Source organism: Poromitra crassiceps (genome assembly GCF_964638095.1).
Source record: "Poromitra crassiceps genome assembly, chromosome: 28".
Lineage (NCBI taxonomy): Eukaryota > Metazoa > Chordata > Actinopteri > Beryciformes > Melamphaidae > Poromitra > Poromitra crassiceps.
This window is the reverse complement of record NC_139651.1, coordinates 2,746,194-2,761,193: the sequence shown is the minus strand read 5'-3', so window position 1 is coordinate 2,761,193 and position 15,000 is coordinate 2,746,194. Positions and strand designations below refer to the sequence as shown.

Genomic DNA, 15,000 nt, shown 5'->3' with positions numbered 1-15,000 from the left:
ATACTCTCTATCTGTGTCCTAAACACGCACACACACGCACGCACACACACACACACACACACTCACACACACGCACGCGCGCGCGCGCGCAGCAACTGAGGTCCAACTTTTCATAGATTTTCAAAAGTGCACTTTGAGAAACTGAATCATCATTCAGGATCAATGCTGTTGGAAAAGTTTCTTTGCAAAATCTTGCTGAAATGTGCTGTAGTTTCACTGCCTGATTCTGATGCTTGTGATACACTAGAAGACTTTGAAAATCTTAACAGATTATGAAAATACTGGGGAGTTTACACTACAATGTTCATTAAGATTTTTTTTATCACGACTGAAAAAACGGACTGAAATACACGACACAACTGACTCAGACGAGGCAGTCCAAGACTTTTCACTTTGAAATTCAAACATGTTTGATCATCTTTGTGGCTCCGACTGGCGTCGGGAGGCAGTTTACACTTGAAGACTAGAAATCTGGAGGCAGTTTACACTAACAGCAACTGCAGACTAGAGTCAACAAAGACAGACTGAGCTCAACTGGAATCCTGTGTAAAATCGGGGGGAAATCTTGTAGTGTAAACTAGGCATTAGTTGAGAAATGAGTGGTAGGTTTTGAGTCCCTGCCAAGAGTACAGTACAAGGCTAATCTGAGATTATGTCATGTGTTAATAGAAATCCCCCCTACTGATACCTCTTTACATGACGATCATGTTCTTGTTGATCAGATAGTCTGTTCTAAAACCTCTGTTATGTAACTTAATCCCTCTCGCTTTTCATCTCTGTTTGTTTCTTTAGGACTACTTCTATCCCAAGTATTTAGGTAAGTTCTCCTTCATGGTCAAAGCCTTCATCTCTTATCATCATACCACATGTGAATGAGGGGGTTTACTGATGACAGGTTGTCCCTCTCTCATCTCCTTCCTCTCCAGGCTGTGTGGAGAAGTTTGGAGATTCGGAGAAGAAGAGACAGGATCTGGTCACATGTGTCCACAGTGAGTTATGACACCTGCTTATCTGTCCTGTCGACTTGACTTTGTTGTAGGGATGGGGCCGATCCAATATCGGTATCGGGTGCCGATATTGGCACTAATTCACGGATCGGATCGGAATCGGGGAGGGGGGGGGGTGCGGGGGGTGCTTTGCAATTCTAACACGGGCCGCACAGGGGGCGCTGGCCATAATTTGCCCATGTATAATAGTATCCTTCTTTGCCTTGTATATTTTCTTAATTTTGTCTGCTTTTTGCAAGGTATATTTAAAAAAAATCTTTAATTGGCCAAATCTTTGCCTATACTGTATATTCAAGAAAAATATTGGTATCGGCATAATATCGGTTATCGGCAGATATCCAAATTCAGGTATCGGAATCGGATCGGGAGTGAAAAAATGTGGATCGGTGCATCCCTACTTTGTTGCACAGTGGACTGGCCGCTACTTAGCCTTTTTTTCACACCATACGCCAAAGCCATGCTAAAGCCACGCTGAATCTGAGCTCAGGCTTAAACCGGTCACACACCAAAGCACCCTCTTTTCCTCAGCGCCTCGCTCGGCGCGCCTTGACCCCCACCCTCCCACCACAACTTCCATTGACTTCACGCCTGGCAGCTTCACACTCGCAAAATAGGGGCTGAATCCCGAACAATCGTTTGAGCGCGGCTTAAGCGAGGCACGCGCGCGGCCGGTGCGAACTGGCCTCGCCTGTTAACAAGGACGTCGCCCGAAATGAAACGTTGTGGGTTCGGCGTAGGTTGAGCGTTGCGTCGGCGTATATACCTTGTGCTTCCCAGACCGCCCCTCCTCTCTCACTCTCACTCCTCCCTGTCCTCCTTTCCTCGGGTACCACTCTCTCTTCTGTAACGTTGGTGTGTGTGAATAGTTGCTGAGGGAGGAGGGTGGGGGGGTCTGGGTTCTGCACTGCAGTATCCCTGCATCACACGCAGGGCATCATCCTGATCCTGCACTCTCTCTCTCTAGATAGAGAGAAAAGGCACAGCAAGGGAAGATGATAACGAGCTATGGAAGAAAGAGGTTGAGTCAATTATCTATTTCTCTGGCACCTCTAAGGTCAGTCTTCATGACACATCGCAGTGTCTGACTGCTGAATGTGCGCGCGTGTGAGCGCCCACCCAGGTATAATATGAGTAACATTGCAGTATTTTGCTGCCGTGCGTCAGATGAGTGACACGCCCCCCCTTTTTATCGTCACACACGCGCTCGCTCCCTCACTCACTCACTCGCGCACCAGCTGACTGCAGCACGCTTCCTTCCTACGAGGCGCTTCAGCGGTGGAGTGACGGTGTGATCTCTGCTGCATCAGGAAGATACAAGAGAGCTGGCCCCGCCCCCACCTCCACCCCCGCCCCCGGCTTTACTCCGATTGGCTGAGAAAGCTGTTGCAGTGACTCAGCTGCAGCATTGTGGCACTTAAAGATACGGCTGCTCTCTTTCTTTCTTTACGGTTTCATTCATCTCTATCTCTCTCTCTCTCTCTCTCTCTCTCTCTCTCTCCCTCTCTCTCTCTCTCTCTCTCTCATCTTCCTCTCGTCTCAGTGCAGACTAGTGCTGGCTGGTGTGCTGTGCCAGTATCAAAGCGGCTCTGTGGGGATGCCTTAATGGGAATTCTGGCACATTGTGATGTACTGATGTTAGCTATATTTCCACATCCCAAAAATGCCCCTAAAAGCGTCAGGTTGACCTAATCTTATTTGCTGATTAAAAAAAGGTTTAATTTGTGGATCCTCTGCAACACTTTCCCACTTGTACACATTTTCCCCACAAAGTGCAGCATTGGCAGTGCTAAGCACATTACACAGCAGACAGCAGCACTCAGTCTCCCAGTCTCTCTTCTATTTACCAAGTCTGCAGGCAGCAGGTCTGCATTGCTTAAAATGAGTCTGTGGACATGTAAATTATTCAAAACAAATCTTTTCCAAACATAGCGCACAACAGCAACAGAATTTTCCACAACAGTAGCATTGGAAAGCTCTGATGAATACTCAATGCAGTGGCCTGGTTTGATTGTGTGGTATGCCAATTGAAGGTAGACCTGATGTCCGGCAACTTGTGAAATGCCAAGCAGAGAAAACAAGTTAGCTTCATGCAGTTAGCTAGCAATGATTGATTGATTGATGTCTTTATTTCAGACTCGTAGTCCATAGAAACGTACAAAAATTACAATACCATACAATAGTACAATAATTACAAGTTTAAAATAGATAAGAAAATAAAAAAACATCCGAGTTTCAGCTTCACAGATGAGGCTGTATTAAGTTTCAGCTTCACAGATTAAGTTTCAGCTTCACAGATGAGGCTGTATTAAGTTTCAGCTTCACAGATTAAGTTTCAGCTTCACAGATGAGGCTGTATTAAGTTTCAGCTTCACAGATTAAGTTTCAGCTTCACAGATGAGGCTGTATTAAGTTTCAGCTTCACAGATTAAGTTTCAGCTTCACAGATGAGGCTGTATTAAGTTTCAGCTTCACAGATTAAGTTTCAGCTTCACAGATGAGGCTGTATTAAGTTTCAGCTTCACAGATTAAGTTTCAGCTTCACAGATGAGGCTGTATTAAGTTTCAGCTTCACAGATAAGGCTGTATTATAACATATTTACATGTAAGCTTTCAAGCCAGTGCAGCCTGAGTCTAGATGTATACCTAGTGCAACTCTTCACCGGATTGGTGAGAGCCTCAATGATGCTATTCTTAGACTTTTCAAGTCAACACATAAATGTATACACATTTATACACAATGCTTCCTGAAGGATCACTAATACTATATTGTTCAGGTAACCACTGACCAGGAGCTTCGGCCAGGTTGATTGCTTTCATCGTAGGTCTACACTTCCTTAGAACAGTTTAACATGATTATGCACCACGAATGAATGTATGTTTCAAATGGTAGTCAGCTCTCTTAAGTTTGCAGTTACATTTTTTGTGAACTTGGTCTCCTTCACTCTTCCCATCTTGTCTATGTACTTTTCCCCCTTGCTTCCAGCATCTCTGCCCTGCTCGCCTGCTCCTCCAGGCTCTGTCCTGCTGTTCTTCTTCTCCCTCTAGTCTAAACCCTCAGTGAACATGTGAACATGCCCAGACTGGTTCTGCTCTGAAAAGATCTGCAGCTCAGTCGGGGTGCTTAGCTGTCATGGTTAAAAGGAACCTGTAGGGGGAGAGTAAAGAATGACACATGTGCTTAACACACACGGTGCGGGGGAGAGAGGGCTGAAATCAAAACACCTCAGGACAAAATAGGCCAAGCAGAAAATCAACAGTCATTTGATTCAGTCATTTGATGGTGTTTCTTGTGAGCTAGAGGGCAGGTATGCTTTGAAGGGCTGAATTAGGGCATCTCTGGCAGGGGAGCTTAGCCAGCATTAAGCTATTTATATTGAACTCCTGATATTCTGCAGAGCTCAAGAGAGGTGCCCTTCCTGTGCCTGCTATCCCTATACAGTTACACTCATCATGGTTTGCATCCGGCAGGCATGCCTAGATTCAATTTCAAAATAATAATTCCTTATGTCTCCTCCTCATGTCTGTTTTGTCTCTGTTTTTCTTCCAATTTTTTCCATTCAGATATTCCAGACCAGTGCTCGCCCAATCCCTGTAACCCTGCAGGTTTCGTCCGCTGCGAGGACAGAAAGGGGGACTTTCTGTGTCACTGTTTCACCGGCTGGACAGGAGCCAGGTGTGAGAAAGGTACCGTCATCATCTCTCATCGCTATGGAAACCCCTCTCTCTCCTCCGGGGGGCGCGAGGAGAGATGGGAGTCGGATGCGGTGTGTCAGCGAGCTCGGTAGAGGTTGAATTTCTGCGGCGTCACTCTGTGTCGTATCTAGCGGTTTCTCTCGTCGTCAGCACATCGTGCGGAGAGGTGTCTCCCTCGTCACTGTCTGTGACCTTGCCAGGCATCGCCTGTTCCTTCTCGCTGATGAATAACCTCGCTTTTCTCTCCTTGATTATCATATATTTGTCATGTAGTTTAATTGGTTCTCATCAATTTATGATATCTTAATGACAAAACCCGCATCGTTTAGTTGCCCACTAAATTAGCAAGCATTCTGCTGCTGCTGCGGTCGTTATTGATGATGGAGTGATGTATGCGGTCAATATGGACTAGATGTACGGGAACCACGGTCACAGAGTCCAGACCGGGAAGCCATGTGTCTCTTAGAGGTCATAGCTAGTTGCTGACTGTATTATAGCTAAAAGGGGGGAGGGGTGCAGTGGTTTTTGAAATGGCTCTCTAGATAGGGGGTCATTGAAAGTGCTTGAATTTATATAGAAGGCGAGGGACCGCATAGTCTGCCAATCACTGTAACACATCACCGTTGAGAAATGTGGTCAAGCCTCTCTCTCTCTTTTTCATTGTCTGTGAGCTTCTGTAAAAGCTGCTCGTTCTCATTATAAAATTCTCAAGTGTTGTAACGCGGTAATTCACCTTGATCCCTGTCTCAAACTATGCCGTGTCCTTGAAGTCCTTGAATTTGATGCCTTAAAGTCCCTGGAAACCAGAAATATTTTTTTATTATTTAGCATTTTGAGTTCATCACATCGCAGGAACCTATGTTAATAAGCCACCAGCCAAATTTGAATGATGATGAACGCAGCAGCAGGTCTCCGAGAGAGAGAGAAGGAAGGAGAGATGGAGTGTGTGTCTGTGTGTGTGTGTGTGTGTGTGTGTGTGTTCGCGCGTTGCTCGGCGCATAGCCTACTGACAGAGAGGAAGAGATCTCTGCCGCTGCGAGTGCACAGCGCTACTGTGTGTGTGTCAGTGTGTGTGTGTGCCAGTGTGTGTGTGCGTGCGTGCGTGTGTGTGATTCCATTAAATCTTATGACGTGATAAGATCATGCATTTTAGCACCGCGCGCTCCGCTCTCTTCAATGAGGAAATGGAAATCCAGACCTTGTAGAAAAGTGTCGATTTTTGGGGTTAGGGTTGAAAGTAATGTCAACTTACTTTCTGAGGCACACAATTACTCACATAAGACCCTAAATTGAATAGTTAGAAGGTTTTTGTGGATTTTGGTTTCCAGGGACTTTAAGAGCGTGTGGGAAACCCTGCATCCCGTATGTACAAACACACACTGTGTGAGAGAGAGAAACGTGCTTCTCTGTATGTCCACACGTTTCCACTGTGAGTCATCGTGCCACCTTACTGTGAGAGGAAACCAGCACAGACTGGAGTCAGTCTGACATCGGACCTTTTCCACTTGACAACCGCACTCTTCCTAAACACGTCGCTCGCTGCCACACGCCAACATACACTCATTGCATACAAGGGCGTTTTTACAAACTGCCATTTTCCATTGTGTAGCCCTATTTAAAATGCATACAAGTTGGTACATTTAAACGTCCCCCGAAGCCTTAACACACAAGCTGACACAATGTGACACAGCCCCACCATGATATTTTCTTCCCAACGTTCGTTTGCAGATGTGGACGAGTGCAGCAAGAGGAATGGAGGGTGTGACCACGAGTGCAACAACACTATGGGCAGTTACCACTGTTCCTGTCGCCCAGGCTACACGCTGAAAGCGCGCCACTTGTGCGAGGGTAAGCAACACGACAAACGCGTACATGCACTGTGTGTCATACATGGCGCCTTTGTATAGAGAGTCAAAGTGACCGCCTACTTCCTGCTTCAGCACTGTACCAGAGATTCTCATCCGCCATTTATTTTCCCATAGACATTTCGTAAAATGCTTATAGAAATAGTTTAACTTGTTCAAACCAAACGGTTCAGATATATTTCGAAACAGGAGAGACCACATAACATTTAACTCGGACCAAAACGTAAAAATAAATGCGGCTTTAAAGAAAATATTTTTTCAATGTTTTTTTGGTCGGAGTGAAATGTTCTATGGTCTCTCCCGATTCTAAATATAGCTGAACCGTTTGGTTTGACCAAGTAAAACTATTTTTATAAGCATTTTACAAAATGTGTATGGGAAAATAAATTGCGGAAGAAAATCTCTGGTACAGTGCTGAAGCAGGAAGTGACGTTCACTTTGCCTCTCTATTATTGGCTGCCACCTTTGTTTATGGGGTGGGTAGGTACTAATTTTTTCCTTTTTTCCTTTTTCGAAATTCTTTCTTTTTTTAGATTTTTTTTCTTTTTTTAGAATGACATTAATGTATTTTATGTTATATAATGATTCATAGTTTGAATACAGGACTGAGAGGTTGCTTTTCACTTCCTTTAGTTTCTTCTTCTACTTCTCCCTCTGCAGCAGCACTCTTAGCAGTACCAATAGCAGGTAATAAATGAGCATGTGAAACATGTGATGTTTTGAACTCACATGGCATATTTAGATCCGACGTGCTGAGGTGAGCCCTGCAAACTAGCTGCATGAAATCAATCGGCTATAAATAGCGCAGTCCTTCCCAGCTTCCGTATATTAAGTATATTTTCTGCCACTAAAATAACTGCAGTTCAAAGCTTTATTGAATGGCCACATGCCAAGGTACAGTGTTGTACAGTACGCAAAACAGTGAAATGAGGGTCGGACTCTGCAGCAGATATTTTTTTACGATATTCAATGTTGTGAAAAATATCGCATTATGGCGGCAAATATTGCAATATTCGATATGATCAAATATCGACCTAAGCCTAGCCTAGTGTATGCCACACTTGCCACGCACGTTCTCCAGCCTTTGCCACCCTTGCCTCCAAAAAATCCAGGGAAAGCCCTGAATCAAGTCAATAAAGTTTTATATTTGTCACATAATCATAATGTCAAATGTAATTGATTTAACTCATTGAATGCCAATGACGACAGCTGTCGTCAATTCAAATACTGACGTAGAGTGCCAATGACGACGGTTGTCGTCAATTGCGTTTTTTGACGGTGGGACGTGGATCAATCCCTGATACATCTCTGGTACAACTATTGTAGCTATTGGAGGTCTATAACCTATTTTACAGAACCCTTAGGTGGCGACAGTGCTCTCCACATAACAGAAAGGCAAGGAAAAAACAAAGAAGAAGTCGTTATGGAAACGGAAATCGCATCGCATCCGTATGCATCGATATGCTGAAGCACGTTACTGCAGCTGTGCCTGCAGCAGCCAATCTGCTCCCACAATTGAGCCGCTCCGTGTCAGTTGCGACAGCAAATCCGCACATCCACACCGTGGAGTTGTTATTATTCTCAACTGGAAGCATCGTTGCCGGTGACAAACACACGCGGAACGCTGTAAAAAAGCCTGGCTGTTCCGCACCCTTCACTGTGCGCACAGCAAACTCAGCAGAGAGCCACCACAGACAGGAGGAGGAGTGTGCAGTTGAGGCGAGGCGGGGCGGGGCGGGGCGGGGGGGGGGGGGGGGGCACGCAGAGCAGCACGCAACACCCAGACAGACCCAGGCAGCAGGACAGGATTGACAAACGCAAGCCAGAATATCCGATACCCACCAGCAGCAAATCAAAACCAGCAAGAAGCTGCAACCAGCAGCGCACGCAGGGGCCAGCGCTGCTGGTTGTAGCTAAAAATATTATTCTGCCAAACAAAATTCCCTGGCCTAAACTGTTTTATTGAAGGAAATTATTTTTGAGGTGTGACTACATTAGAAAAGATTAGCTTCAGAGTCAGTGATGTGCTTGAAATGATTAATTTCACAAAAGGCCAATTATCTCAGCTTCTAGAAAAAAATTGCTATTTTTGGATGAATCAAGCTATCTTCTCCGGCTCATAACTAAAGAACGGAAAATGGGATCAATAAACTTTTTTTTGCAGATGATAGAATAGAGTCTCATCGTTCTTTGTGCGTGTTCAGTGTTTACATAGTAATATCACACAATATTCTGTGGGCCTCGAGAAATCACTGAAAACGCTCTGAAACTCTGGCACTGGGAGCGTCCGTTCTCCAAAAGTGGCTGGCACTCAATGAGTTAAATGTGAATTTACCCCATCTTTGAATTTCTGAAAATCAGTTGTACCTGGAGTGAAAGTCAACTATGAAAACAGGCCATCATCATTGAGGCATTGAAAATGGTTCAAATTAATTGGAGAGAAATTGTAAATTGTCAAAGACTTCTTCGAGGCCCCCCAAACAGCATGGCAGTGCATTGTCCTCTTCTACCTCATGTGGAATATTGAGGTACTAAAGGAATCCCACAGCGGGATTTTCTGTATTGCTCCAACGGTAATCAAATACAAACATTACGAGTCTGTGTTACGAAATTAATCCGGTTTAGGTGCTATGGCTGTCCTGTTCTGTTGAGAAATACATGGCGTCATAGACTACCCTATAGTTTCTACTCGGTTTCACGCGCTAACGTTTCTCTGTATTCTTCCTGATCATTATAAGCGGCGGCAGATAGTTGAAATTGCACCACTTTGATCTGTCTAGCTGAGCATGTTTGGTGTTTTTCAGATGTGGACGAGTGTGAGGACCCGAGGGTGTGTGGAACTGCACAGTGTGTGAACAGGGAGGGGACCTATGGTTGTCTGTGTAACACTGGCTATGTCTATGACAACGAAACCAAGAGATGCCTTGGTAAGCACATACACACGCACACACACACACACACACACACACACACACACACACACACACACACACACACAGTTTCATGGGAACTGACTGAGGAGCAGCTTCAGCCTTGATCCAGCTGCGTTGCAGAGTCGGGAATGGAATGCTAGAGACATTTGAAGAAATTCTCTGGAAGTAGGTAACAGGTCAACTTCCAGGCTCTGTCCGTAAACAGCTAACCTCAGGGGTAATATACAGCGACCAGAGGCAGTTTGAAAAGTACTTTTTCAGTTCACAACAGATATCGGACAATAACAACAACACGATTGCAGGATGCGTACATGGCATTTATTCTGCCGCTGTTTAGTTTAGATCAGTGTTTTTCAACCACTGTGCCATGGCACACTAGTGTGCTGTGACAGATAGTCCGGTGTGCCATGGGAGATTGTCTAATTTCACTGAATTGGTCCATAAAAGAGAAAATGTAATCTCAAATTGCGCCAAACAAATAATTGATCTCCTACAGCTCTTATTGATTGCCACCACAGGCATAGAAGAGTAGCACAACCATACTCTTCTATACCTGTGGTAGCGCTAATAGTAGCCTAATAATGACCTTGTTGATATCAAACAATAGAAGAGAAAGAGATGCAGGTAGACGCGATTAGAGCAAATGACAACGCTAACGACAAAGGTGGATAAATATCGGAGGATGGAAAAATACAGACTCTCTAGACTTGATCCTCCTGATCAAAGTCCTTCCAGAACAAACCCAGATGAAGAGCCCGGCCCAGTCAGCCCACTACAAGCGGGGCCTCAAAACAAAGCAAAAACAGTGAGCTCGCGGCAGCGTGCTATGATGCTATGTTTCATTTGATAACATTTGAGATGGCGCTGTGCCAGGATTTCTTCAATGGCAAAAGTGTTGCCTCGGCACAAAAAGGGTTTAAAAATATGGGTTCAGTACATTGTACACTTGAGGCCCCCATTGAGAAATGGAAATGACGTTATGTGAAAGGTAAAATGCCATCGCGATGATCACAAAACACCAAAGAGGTGACATACTGTAGGTGTACAAGTTAGAGCAGTTGATGTTGCTTGCCAGAGACAGCTCGAAGCACAGCAAATCATGCTTAGATTTACACCTTCAACATTCAGTCTGATTTTGAAAACGCCATGATGGCCCATCTGCACAGCGTCGCCCCGGACAAACCCAAGTGGCCTCGAACCTGCAGAAAGTCAGAAACGTAGTTAGGAAGTCAAGACGTACACATGAGCTTTTATTTGTCAAACAAGTGTGTTCTCATAATGTTCTCCTCCAAAGCTGCATAGTTCTAGTGTTTCAACAGAGACTTTTCTACAGCAGGTAGGAAAGCCTTGTGAATGACACGGCCAATGGAATGTATTTATAACACTAACCCAACAGCACTATCCTGGTATTTGATCAGATAAGATAACGCCGTGTCTGTTGGCAACATGATGGAAAGAGTCCCAGACTTAAATGATATATAGTCGTTAATCACTGCTGTGGCCTGTTTGGCCCCGTAGTGGAAACTCAACTATTCATAAACATCGCGCTCCCTCTTAAATTGACATTTATTATAGCTAAGCCAACCGAACCTTTTAAGGTTCTATGGAGAGGGGCGATACCACCCCGCTAACGTCAAAGGCTACTTAACTCAAGTGTTGTTTGCATTCCCTGATTTGTTGATAGGATTGACATGTGATTTCTCCCCCCCCCCGCCCCCCCTTGCATTCTTGTGGTGCCGCTGTTTTGAGATCTTCGAGTTCATGTCTTGACAAATCCCTCCGCTGATGGGAATGTTCATCTCATGAACTTTCTGTTTCTCTTTAACCTTCTTCTCTCCCTTCTTTCCCTCGTTGCACTTGTCAACGCGCAGATGTGGATGAGTGTGAGGAGGGTGTGTGTGCAGAGGAGTGTATGAACACACCGGGGAGTTTCCGTTGCTTCTGCGATGGTCGTCAGGGCATGAAGCTGGGCCAGGACCACAGGAGCTGTAAGGTGAAATACATTCATTGTGGCAAAATATTCTGAACCAGCCGTTTGTTTGTTCAGCTGCCCTCTTTGGCGTAAAAAAAAGTTACAGATCAACTCTATTTGTGACCTGTTCATTAAGAAATATCACACAAGAGGTAGCGCTGATATACAGTAGAACAGCACAACCTTGAGTGTGATATTGGTTTTATACAACAGTTCTATTTTTGATTGATTGATTAAAATTATTTATTTCAAACAGTTAAAACAATACATAAAAAATGAAAAACTAATAAAATCAGTAACAGCCCAATAGACTTCAGCAAAAAATAAGTAAACTCCCAACAGAATGCAGAGCAAAACTGTTTGAAAAGGGGCCGGAAGAAGCCGAGGCTTATCGAGTCCTGCCCCCAAACCATCCATATCAATATTTATATACCGTATCCATATATAAGCATATACCTACACCCACACACACACTTGTTTACATATACACATATACATGTATATATATACACATATGTATATAAACTTACACATACACACACACACAATATCATAAATCAATCAATACCCACATATCCCTATCAATACTTATTCCTAATAATCATACATTCATACATAAACAAACCTATTCATCAAGTAATGGTAATTTGAGAAAACAGGTTATGATTTGTGTCTTTTATTTATCCCCTCAGGCTTCCACTACCATGTGTTGCCAAGCAGAGTGATTCATATTAAACCCTCCCAGTGCTGCTATGCTGCATATCAGCACTCATAGAATGGCTCCTGTCTAATCAAAACCATGACCAAAACTAACTGTTGTATAAAATCATTTTGAGTCAGTCTAGTAGTTTGTTGTCTACTAATATTATGGTTGTCATGAAGTTGCAGCATGCATGATCTATCTCCATGTGTTTTCCTCTCTGTGTGTGTGTTCCTCCAGCCTGTCACTCCCTGCATGTCTCTGTCCCTGAAGAGGAACTCTCGCTCGCTCTACCTGGGTCGCATGTTCAGCGCCGTGCCGGTGGTCAGGCTGCGCTTCCGCAGGAGGATCCAGACTGGGTACGAAAACTCGCCTTCAGCCAACTCTAGGGATGGGCATCGAATTTCGAATTTTCGAATAATCGTTGTTATTATCAAGGTCGACTTTTATTATTGAAATTCGAAATTCGAAATTCGAAAAAAAAAAAAAATTGAGTGAAATGTTGCATTGTCTCCCCTGATTCTAAGTATAGTCAAATCGCTTGGTTTGAGCAAGTAAAACAATTTTTATAAGCATTTTAAGCAAGGTTTATGGAAAAATGAATGGCGGATGAAATCCCATGAAGAGGGAGAGGGGGTGACTTTGGCACCCCTTTGGCACTCAGACCTGAGCCTACTAAATATTTAATGAACCACTCATGATTGTCAAAACTGTTTTTTATTTTCGAAAATGTCAATGTCATGTAACATGTTCTTTACTTCAGTGGTGCAATGCTTGTTTGAGCTAAAAATCCACAGCAGAAGCTTTTTATATTAATTAATAAAGCCGTAGACTTAGAATCAGGGGAGACAATGCAACATTTCACTCACAAAAAAAAAAAAAAAAAAATTAAATTTTTTATTTTATTTTCGAATTTCGAATTAAATTCGAATTTGGCCAGCGAATTTCGAATAGTGTTTTTGCTAGAAATGCCCATCCCTAGCCAACTCCTGTTTGAAATCTCCCCCTTTCCTCCGACACATGCACACTTGCCAGCCGCTTCTTTTCACCTGACAGTGGGGAGCTTCACCGGCAGCACGTAGCACGTGGGAGGATCACGCTATTTAAACTGACCTGGGGAGCTGACAAAATATCAGTGTGCGGACTCTATTTATTTTCTAGGATCACGCTATTCCCACCAGTTCCCTTCCGCCCCAAACAGGTGGCGCCCCCAACCGACCGACCAGAGGAGGCGCTAGTGCAGCGACCAGGACACATACCCTCAATCCGGCTTCCCCACCCGCAGACACAGCCAATGTTTCAATGAGTCTAAAACAATAATAGAGCTGATTGAAGAGTCCCTTAAAAGTGTGAATCCTATCCTGAGAATGAATTGGTTTCGATGTCTGTCAGGGAAAAACATTTTCCATAGGCACTTTATGAAGTTTCACTCACAAAGAAGCATTCTCAAAATAATTCTTATTTGTAGTAGAGATGAGGTAAGGACGCTTTCTGCACCAGGCTGCGCCAGCTACTGAAAATAGAGGCCAGTTGGTTTTAGTGCCAAGTTGATATTAGATAAAATTATTTTGGTCACTAAAAGGAATTTCCTCTTTCTCTCTCTCACTCTTTTCTCTCAAACTCATTGACCCTTCCCACACTTACCGACTAATTCAAACAAACACACACACTCCCCTCCACCACCACCAGTGTTGGGCAAGTTACTTTCAAAATGTAATATACTACTAATATTACTAGTTACTTTCATTTGAAAGTAATAAGTTACTTTACAATATTATTGTCTGTGTACTAGAGTAACTTGTTACTTATTACACTACTTTTGCATTACTTTCATCAAAATAACTGCAGTAGCAGAATGAACCATCCCGAAAAATAATTTAAACTGTCTTTAAGTCAGTGTAAACTGTCCAAAATTCAAAATGTTATTCTTTTCCTTTGTTATTGTCATCTGTAGTGGTTATTTGCATAAAAACACACAGTTTGATTAGGAAATGATTGTATCTTTATTGAAATAATGTGCTTTGATTTAAAAACAAATGACTCAATTTGTAACTTGTGTTACTTGACAAAGTAACTGGTATAATATTACTGCAATCCTATTGGTAATAAGTTATATGGCTGAGTTACTGCTAAAAGTAATATATTACATGTAATATATTACTTTTGTAATGAGTTACCCCCAGCACTGACCACCACCACTGCTCCTCCGCTTCTTCCTCTTCTAGGTTTTCAGCCGAGTTTGACTTCCGCACCTATGATCCTGAGGGGGTGATCTTCTTCGCCGGAGGTCACCTGAACAGCTCCTGGATCGTGTTGGCGATGCACCACGGGAAGCTGGAGCTGCAGCTGAAATACGGCACCATCAGCAGGGTCACCAGCAGCGGCCCGTTGGTCAACGACGGCCAGTGGAGAAAGGTTGGCGCTCTCTCCGTTAGGGGTCGATACGCTAATACACTGTCGACAGGATCTTCTACACAGAAATGCCTCTTCACCGCCGCAGCTATCTGGATTGAAAGCTTCTCCTCAGACATCCTGTCTCGTCTCTCCTCCTCAGATCTCAGTGGAGGAGCAGGGCCGGAGCCTAGTGATTAAGATCGACAGGGAGGCCGTGATGAAGATTGCCGTCAACGGAGATCTGTTCACGCTGAAGAAGGGCATGCACGAGCTCAACCTCACCGTGGGAGGAGTTCCTTTCAAAGAGGACGGCCTCGTCAATCAGGTGTGTGTGTGTGTGTGTGTGTGTGTGTGTGTGTGTGTGTGTGCGTATCTGTGCATTTGTTTTCTTCTTGAATATGTGTGGAAGGGGGGATGTTCTGTATGTATTTCTCCA

The 15,000-nt window shown here is 43.9% G+C and overlaps 1 protein-coding gene across 1 annotated transcript in view; it reads left to right on the top strand.

Annotated features, from left to right (window-relative positions):
• Positions 1 to 15,000, top strand: part of gas6 (growth arrest-specific 6) — a 26,574-nt gene that overhangs the window by 3,765 nt on the left and 7,809 nt on the right. The window contains exons 3-11 of the mRNA XM_083662061.1: positions 793 to 817; positions 927 to 989; positions 4,569 to 4,691; positions 6,429 to 6,548; positions 9,370 to 9,492; positions 11,370 to 11,491; positions 12,411 to 12,529; positions 14,396 to 14,585; positions 14,725 to 14,889. Of these exons, the coding sequence (XP_083518187.1) occupies positions 793 to 817; positions 927 to 989; positions 4,569 to 4,691; positions 6,429 to 6,548; positions 9,370 to 9,492; positions 11,370 to 11,491; positions 12,411 to 12,529; positions 14,396 to 14,585; positions 14,725 to 14,889 (1,050 nt within the window). The remainder of the gene's footprint in view (positions 1 to 792; positions 818 to 926; positions 990 to 4,568; positions 4,692 to 6,428; positions 6,549 to 9,369; positions 9,493 to 11,369; positions 11,492 to 12,410; positions 12,530 to 14,395; positions 14,586 to 14,724; positions 14,890 to 15,000) is intronic.